The sequence below is a fragment of the Garra rufa genome, chromosome 9 (genome assembly GCF_049309525.1).
Source record: "Garra rufa chromosome 9, GarRuf1.0, whole genome shotgun sequence".
In the NCBI taxonomy this organism is placed as follows: Eukaryota; Metazoa; Chordata; class Actinopteri; order Cypriniformes; family Cyprinidae; genus Garra; species Garra rufa.
This window is the reverse complement of record NC_133369.1, coordinates 18,944,373-18,953,679: the sequence shown is the minus strand read 5'-3', so window position 1 is coordinate 18,953,679 and position 9,307 is coordinate 18,944,373. Positions and strand designations below refer to the sequence as shown.

The following is a 9,307-nucleotide window of genomic DNA, read 5'->3' as shown; positions in this document are numbered from 1 at the left end:
ACCGCGGAAGTCAATTTTTTACGGTTGATTTTCGATTTGTGAAAAATATAAGCTCTGTGATTAACAACAACATAAATTACACACATTCATACAGCAAACGTGCATTTTCAGTAGACCTACACGGTGTTTTCAACGCGGAGTCTACAAACTGAAGAGTTTGTAATATACATTTACTACTTTCAGCTCAAAAAAATCATTATTTAAACTATCTTAAGTGGTTCGAATTCAATTGAAAATGATTGAAAGCTTGTGTCTTCAAGAAGTTACGTCTGCGTCGTCGAAACCAGTAATTTAGGTGGTTTCCAGCGGATGGTGCTGTCGAAAACAAAACAGAAAGCACTGCATTCGATGTTGCGCACTTTTTTTTTTTGCACAGCAGTTTTTAAACCATTTGGTGAAATAACCACAAATAGGTCAGGGATGATTAGAAAATGCTGTTGTAAAGGCCGGGTTGTACTTTAATAACTTTATTATTCTTACTCTTAAATCAGTTTTGTGTAATGTAGTATTAATGTCCCGTTGCTATCGGGGTAAATCAAATACTACTGGCTAACTAGAACATAAACAACAGTGAAAACGTAAGCACTGGCAAATGTAGACCTAAATAATAAAAATACTTAAGTTGACATTGCGAAATAGTACAAGATGTTCATGATACAAATCAGTTTCCCTGTAGCCTGAATTTTTTGTTTGTTATAAACTTGGCTTCAAACGAAAAGGTTTTTTAAATCATGCTCTCTAAAGCAAACACCACTTCAAACAGCAACGTGTCATTTCCTGCATTTCATTTGTATGTTGTCATTTTTTCCATCTCTTCTTTTTTGGTCTGACTTCTGTCTGTAATGACAGATATCTCATAAGCCATCTGCCTGTTCTGTTATTTTGTAGTGATGTAATATAAACGTTTAGAAAGTTATACCTCAGCCTATTCAAACGTGACTCTGGACCACAAAACCAGTCATAAGGGTCTTCTTTTTTAAAAAAAATTGAGATTTATACATCATCTGAAAGGTTAGGACGGGACAATAGTTGGCCGAGGTGCTACTATTTGAAAATCAGGAATCTGAGGATGTAAAAAATACAAAATATTAAGAAAAATCACATTTAAAGGTGTCCAGCAAGTTTTTAGCAATGCATATTACTAATCAAAAATTAAGTTTTGATATAATTATAATAGACAATGTACAAAATGTCTTCATGGAACATTATCTTAATTTCCTAATGGTTTTTGGCACTTAAAAAAAAAAATGATTTTGACCCACACCATGTGTTTTGATGTTGCTACAAATATACCCACTTAAGTTTTGTGGTCCAGGGTCACATGTAAACATTCAAAAAGTTGTACCCAAGTATAGTCAAATCTTTCCAAAGAACTTAAAAACCATTCTGTTAATGACACGTCATAACTATATGCCACCGTTATAAAATGTTTTCAATGGGTGCTGCTGTCTACGTGAGCAGACATGGAGTTCTAGTCCAAATAGATAATACGTTTCATAAGCCACACAGTAAATGGTTTCAAAATTCTGGGCCAAAGTCCAGACGCCGTGTCGGTTGTCTAACGTGCCCTGCTGTGCCAACTGGCAGCAGTGTTTAAGATTACTGGCAAAAACAAATATTTGTACAAATATTTGTACATCTCTAAAATAATATGCAGTTATTATGCGATAAGCGTGACTAATTAAACTCGTTTCCCCTACAGTTGTTGGGTGAAAGTTCCTCTAAATGAAGATTCATTCAGTTTAAATATTAAACCCTCAAAACAAAAAAAAAAAAAAAAACAAAAAAACACACACAACACTGCACACACGTAGACAGTAGTGGGGGGAAGGGAAGGGATTTTATTTCTTTTCTTTTCTTTTTTAGACAACCAAATTAAACAATCTTTTAGTACATACCAATTCTTACCAAAAAGGGCTTTCAGTTTACATTTTCAAGTGACATTTTCAAGGTTGGGATAAATTCGCAGCCAATTGTTCAGGATAACCAAATTTAGGAAAAGGACTTTTACACATTCCATTAAGATAATTTACTTTAAATGTTTAATTTAAAAAAGGTTAAAATATAATCTGGCATTTCTTTAGGTAAAAACTCAGCATCATTGGCATCAAACATCGGCCCGCGGAGGAAAGGGCCAATGACTTGGGGCAAATGAATCACTGCTTTATGGACTCTGGATAAAGGGCAAAATAATTTGTTATAACAATAAAAAAGTAGTTTGTATTTGCATAGGCAACTCAAAACCAATGTATAAAAGTCCCTTTCAATTGTAACCTTTTTTTTTTTACTTTTTCTTTTTTTAACTTGCACTTAAAGCTCGCTCTGCCCCTACACGGTGCCTTATACAAAATAAAAAATATTATGTGCAAGATCACTGGCAACAAATCACACAGTGCAGGGGGTTTTGACGCACTATAGGCAAAATTTTCTCTTTTTTTTAACAAAATATTCTTCAGCATTTTAAAACAAGCCACGTCCTTAGCGTGACTTTTACATTCAGTGTTATTACTAAAAATACTTTATCTGCAGGTTTCAAATGGTCCTGCACAAATGTACAATATGCTACAACATTTTATACATTTCCTTATTTACATGGCTCTATTACACACATCAAAACTCATCAGCTTTGTTTTGTCATATTTAAGATAGCTATTAATATCACGTTCTGCAAGAGAGGTAGTTTCCACCACACTCATAACCAAGTGGGAAGGGGTGCTTCATCACATATCCACAGTTGAAAGAGCAACATTGTCTGAAACTTTCGAACACAAATGAACAGCAGTGCAAGAATAACAACAAGTGAGAAAGGGCAGTGTGTGTGTGTAAAATGTCGGCCGCCTGCCTTCTTACAAAACAAACAATGTAAACATGTCCTCATGGACCTGCGCCCCATTTCTCAGTTCCCCCGTGCCATAATACACACATTTCATAACGTAATGCTTGCATCAAAACAATCGCAGAGCAAACAAGGCTATGAGACGAGACCAGAGAAAACACCCGTCCTATGTTCTCGCATCATAACCCTCCTCCGCATATCTGCTCTGCGATCGCTCCAAAGGTACAGCGAAAAAAGAAATTAATTCCAAAAATGATTTGTCGTCAACCAAAACCTTGATATAATGCCTTACCCGATGATTTATGGCACTTGTAACCAGATCTGGTTAAGCAAGGGGGGAGTCTCCAACAGAAAATTGCTGATTACTTAGCTTTGGTAAACATTAAAGTCACACTTAGTTTTCTAAGCTATAACACAAGGGATGCAAAAAGAAAGTTTAACGCTGCAATAGAGCTTGTGAACCTTGGTGAATTTCAACACCTATAGTGCAATGCGCACAGCGCCATTAAAAAAAAAGTACAGGTGTTGAAAGCACAAGGTCCGTTGTGCCACCTCATTAGACTTGAGGTTCGTCAAATGACCAATGTTCACTTAAGCTTGTTCCCCTTCGTATACTGTTCGCTTAGGTTTCCCTGCAGAACGAAGTCGAGTGGCTTTTACTTCCCAAAAAGCAAAATAAAAAGAGATACCTGGAAATGCAGTATGCACTAGAACGCTACAAATGCTGCTGTGCTTAGCACCAAGAGGTTTCCGACACTCCCTGCATGATTAAAACTCAAGCCGAGAGTGTGCATCAAACCTTAGCAAGCGAAAAAATGTGAGGAAAATGGCGTGTGAATTTTGTCTACTCCTAGGCCTGGTTGAGAAGAAAAAACACACTGACGGTCACAAACAGCCATCAAAAAAAGAACAAAACAAAACAGGAGCATAACAGAGCAATGAGTTATTTCGGAGGACATCCAGTTCATCATTTGTCATGGCATACGGCTCCGCTAAAACCTCTCGACCTCCGCTTAAGGCAACAGCGACGTAATAACTAGTCTTTCCTTAAAAAACAATTAGGTGATGGACATTAGGAGAAACAACTAAACATCTGCCTGCCGAATGGTCATCACCTTATTAAGACGTGAATCTAAAAATAGCTGTAACATATATTACGCAGCTGGAGCATTCAACAGGAGGGCGAGATGCCAAAGCGGAGCCTTCGTTCATATATTGGCTTGAGAGAGCAGCAGTGAGTGACCTTCTTAGGCCTGAACCTTCAAGAGGCTCTTTAACTGAAAGGTCATCATCTCACGATGATCGCCCATGGGAAGAGACACCCAGTGGCTTGGGGGCTTGGGTAGCACACTCGGGGATGGGGGCTCACTAAACTTGGCTCCAGCATAGTTCTGACCACACTGAGCTGACAAAAGTTTGTTCAGATGGGACACGGTACCCTCCCAATTCTGATCGTAAGGTGTGGCAAAACGAACCGAGGCGTTTTTCTTGTCTACAGACGCGGCCTGCCGCGCCTCAGGAGACCAAGAATAGCTGGTGCCCTTCTCACCCCTGCGATAGCTGTGGTGAAGGGGCACCCCTAAGGCTCCTGAGGAGGCGGAATGCACCACTCCATTCTGGTCTCGACTTCTCTGCTTGGCCCTGCCGATCTGGTGGCTCTTCTTGGGTGCTGGGCGATCTGGAATGTTGTATCTCTCACCACCTCCCATACTGCTTTGACTGGATGTCACCTAGAAGACAAAGAACGTTTTTAATCAAAAGGAAATGAATACATATTTGAATAACAATGTTTAACGGGTGCAAACTGGTTTGAGAACAAGCTTAAAGTAATCACTAAACGTCCTGTGTTCCAGGCTAACAATAACAAAGGGCTACGTGCAAAGCCAGCGCGTCCCCGCCCATCCCCCACTCGCTTCCTCTGCTTACCTTTCTGTTGTAAAAAAGTTGAGTGCGTGGTTCTCCTCACTTTTTAATTTCTCTTCACCAATCGGGCTCCAGGTCCTCGAAGTAGCTGATCTACTTCTCGCTGCACGTCTATGTCCAGCAAGATCTGAAGTTTTCATGTGCCAATCAGCGTTGTTTTGTCGTGGAACCGAGCTGAACATGAATTCACCTCGGCGCACGGTGCTCTAGAAGCCGTGAATCTAACAAAAGAAACCATAATATGTTTTAAAACCTTTCCTAGATGCATTTGATTTAAATAATACTTTATTTTATTTATTTTCTTCACGATTACGTCACCAACTAAAACATTAGTTGTTTGTATAAAGAGTAAAAATATATTTGCGTTAAACAATAAAACAGTGTTGCATTTAAACCACGAATAGTAAGGAATAAACCTAGCGAATATGGTATTACATAACATCTAATCTTCAACCGTTATGCTCAGTCTTCACGGTTAATGATTTAAAAAAAAAAATCAAAATTTCACTCAAATCAAAATTTCAGATCATTTCTATAATGCTTTACTAATCACTTGAGTTTAAAATGATAAAAAACAAGGGTATTAGGTCATGTTTTCTGGCTCCGTACCAAAACAAAGACTCTCGTACACAACATGGCGTCAATACTGTCGACGACTCCCTATGTCTTTAACTCAGTAGAAAAACAACTTACCGACTTCCTCTGGCTTCGATGGTGTAGGCCTTTCGTCCTCTCTTGGTCTAGTCGGGCGGCTGTAGCGGTTTATGGAGAAAATATTTCCCGATAAATGAATCTTTGTTAAAATCCGAGGCTACAGCGGAATGGTATTCTTCTCCTTCTCCAGTCTGTCTCCGTCTAACAACAAAATGGATCCTCAACAAAGCCTAAGTAGTTCAGGCTTGTGGCGTGCTGGCCAATCAGGGTGCAGCACTGCCGAAGTGCGACCAATAGGAGCGATGAACACGCCTGTTGCCATCCTTCCTGCGTCACTGAGCGTTATGCATGTTTGTGGGGGATTTTGGTTTTTCCGTGTTACTGTAATAGCTCGAAGGCATAAAAAGTGATCACGTTGTTTCTTCCGGTTGGTTTAAAATCAAAACGCAAACACTTAAACGTTAACCTACTAATAAATATCCATTGCACATCATCGAAGGGCACAACAGTGTTATAAGTGTAGCTAAATGCTGTATGTAAAAGTCTGTGAACAATGAAACTGTTTTAAAGGCTTTAGATGTCTAATTTGAAGTAAATAGTAAGAAGAGTGTATTACTTTTAAGAAACACAAGCAATAAGGACTCGTTTGATCACTTAAATAAACTTTTAATACACTCCGTTATGGAAACGAATAAAGAACAGATCAGAAGACCAAAAAGACAAAACAACAGATTTATCCCTTGTCAAAAAATCCTATTGGAATTTCAGTTTATCCTTTAGGATCTTAGTGGATTCTTAGAATCCTATTGGACTTTACGATTTATTTTAATGGAATTTCACTTTGTCCTGTAGGATTTTAGTGGATTTTTAGAATCCTATTGGACATTACGATATATTTTAATGGAATTTCACTTTGTCCTGTAGGATTTTAGTGGATTTTTAGAATCCTATTGGACATTACAATTCATTTTAATGGAATTTCACTTTGTCTTGTAGGATTTTAGTGGATTTTTAGAATCCTATTGGACATTGCAATTTATTTTAATGGAATTTCACTTTGTCCTGTAGGGTTTTATTGGATTCTTAGAATCCTATTAAACATTACGATTTATTTTGGTAGAACTTCACTTTGTCCTGTAGGATTTTCCTTGATTTTTAGAATCTTATTGGACAGTGTTTTATTTAATGGGATTTCACTTTGTCCTGTATTTTATTGATTCATAGAAACTTAATGGGCATTGTCATTTTTAAACGAAATTTCACTTTGTCTTGTATGATCTTAGTTGATTCTGTTGATTAATTACTTTTTTAATTTAACTTTTTTAGAGTAACACTGCATGTTTGTGTGCACCTGTAACCCACAATAAATTGCAGCCTATATGAATACACACAAAAATAAACATAATATGTATTTATTGAAATTTATAATATTAAAGAAAGGCAAAGATAATATATATGATATTTCATAATGTTCGAATGAGTTAAATGTATTACATGTGATTAAGAATTCACAGAAATACGAACATCTACATACAGTATTGTCCTGACGCGGCCCCTTTAAGAAATCCGAATGTAGCGCGCCTGCAACTGTAGCGCTCATCATTTGAAAATAACGGTCGAAGAGGAAAAGCAGCGAGTGATTAACGGTGTTTAACTTGTTAAACTTTGATTTCAAATACGCCAAAAATGACGAAATAGTAACATTTATCTGGTCTGCATCCTAAACCAACAATATTGGGTGTTCTTGGTGAGTTGTTGAACTCGTGTTTGATTGTCTCTGCTGATTAGCACAGGAGTCTGCAGCTATGTGTCAAAAGCTATGAATCTGTGGTATTATTTATGATAGTCACATATGTTTATGCTACTAATTTTCATTGTATAAAACATTGGAGTAGTGACTGTTCTGCCACCATTTGTAGCTGTTTTAATTAATGTTGTGCTTTACGGCTTTGTAGCGTCACTATACTTTAAGTGCAAATAGCACACGTTGTTGGCGAAGACTATTAACACTAACTCCATCCACAAATGTGTGATTTGGATAGTGAACACTATAAAAGACAGCAGTCTTAATTTCTCCCTTTTCAAATATTTTAATAAAAATGAAGGAAATAATGTTGTGATGTGTATTTGCTTTGTCTTGAGAACAACAAAGTTGTTATTTTTCTTGTGAAGAAAAAAGGGTTACTACAGAAAAAAAGACATTAAGATTTAGAATTTAATTATTTTAGATTTAACGTTTAACCTAACTATTATTAACTTAATCATTCAGCCCAGGATTTGCTGAATTAAACTACTACTAATTTAGAAAAGACTGTTTAACCTTTTGTTATGTTATTTATTTATTTATTGTCACAGTAAAGCGTTATTTTTCTTTCCAACTTCTGGTGTCCTCTAAGTTTTATATCTACCTCCCTCACTCAAGTCTAGAACTGCTCCAGTATTTGCATTGGAGGACAATTGCTACATACTGTGTGTGTGTGTGTGTGTGTGTGTGTGTGTGTGTGTGTGTGTGTGTGTGTGTGTGTGTGTGTGTGTGTGTTTCACTAAAGCTGTGTGCTGCACAAATCACCTCACATCTTGTTTACAATGTTATTGAACAAGGTGATGTAAACAGCAAACTGCAAATACTATTTGATAGTAAAACAAAAACAGTGGAAAAGTGCACTTTAGATTACAAAAAGAACAGGCATCCAATTTGATCCCATAAAAATCCCATAGAAACCATCCTACAGAATATTTATGTCTTGTCAAAAAATCCTAAAGGATTCCAATAAGAATTTCTTACAGGATTCTTATTGGAATTTCTATCATATTTTGGAACCATTCCTATAGGATTTTGATAGGAATATTCTTATAAGATTCTTATATATTCTGTAGGATCATTCCTAAAGGATTTTTTATGGGATCAAATTGGATGCTTTTTCATGTCTTTATGGGAACTTTTTTATCTAAAGGTGAACTTTTCCACTGTTCTTGTTTTACTAACAAATAGTACTTGCAGTTTGCTGTTTACATCACCCTGATGTAGACGTTGTTCATTGTATGTTGCTTATCAAAAAATCCTAAAGGATTCTGATAAGTAACTTGTACTGGATCTTATGTTGGAACTGTTTTTATAGGATTTCAATAGGAATAGTCTTAGGATTCTTCTTGAAAGATGCTTTAAAATAAAACAGGATCCCATTGAAATCCTGTAGAAATTATCCTACAGGATGTTTATGTCTTGTCCTATAGGAAAATCCTATAAAATAATTCCTAATGGAATCCTTTAGGAATGGTTCCAAAATATGATAGAAATTCTGATTTTAATCCTGTAGAGAATTCCTAGTGGAATCCTTTAGGATTTGTAGAGGATTCCTATTGGAATGTATATTAAGGTGAGTTAAAGTAAACTACACGACACTAAACTAATATAAACAATTAAAAAAGCATACCGTTAGGATTCTTCAAAATTCTTGAAAGATGCTTTAAAATAAATCCCATTAAAATCCTGTAGAAATTATCCTACAGGATATTTATGTCTTGTCCTATAAGAAAATCCTATAAGATAATTCCTAATGGAATCCTTTAGGAACGGTTCCAAAATATGATAGAAATTCTAACTGGAATCCTGTAGAGAAATCCTATTGGAATCCTATGGGATTTTTTGACAAGGGATGACTATTTTGAGATGTTGTTAAATCCATCATATATTAATAACCTAATAAAATAGTAGACACTTTTCAGATATTATCATGATCATAGAAAAGGTGTGATGGGGATACAGGAAATAGGCCTACTTTGTCTTGAACAACAACAAGAAACATGACACATCCTTTAAGAAGTTACACACCACCTGCTGGCATGTGACAACATGTAGATAAAAACGTGTGAAGTGGTATCAACTGCCAATAA

The 9,307-nt window shown here is 36.4% G+C and overlaps 1 protein-coding gene across 1 annotated transcript; it reads right to left on the bottom strand.

The window, feature by feature from the left end:
• Positions 1-1,821: 1,821 nt before the first annotated feature.
• On the bottom strand, positions 1,822-5,607 carry pnrc2 (proline-rich nuclear receptor coactivator 2). The gene is made up of 3 exons (XM_073846802.1): positions 5,453-5,607; positions 4,763-4,980; positions 1,822-4,566 (listed from the first exon to the last, which is right to left on the bottom strand). Exon 3 carries the CDS (start codon positions 4,543-4,545, stop codon positions 4,084-4,086), a length of 462 nt encoding a protein of 153 aa, XP_073702903.1. The 5' UTR covers positions 4,546-4,566; positions 4,763-4,980; positions 5,453-5,607; the 3' UTR covers positions 1,822-4,083.
• Between the last annotated feature and the right edge of the window lie 3,700 nt (positions 5,608-9,307).

Coding starts and splice junctions, on each gene's coding strand:
- pnrc2 (XM_073846802.1), bottom strand. CDS start 4,545: ATGGGAGGTGGTGAGAGATACAACATTCCAGATCGCCCAGCACCCAAG.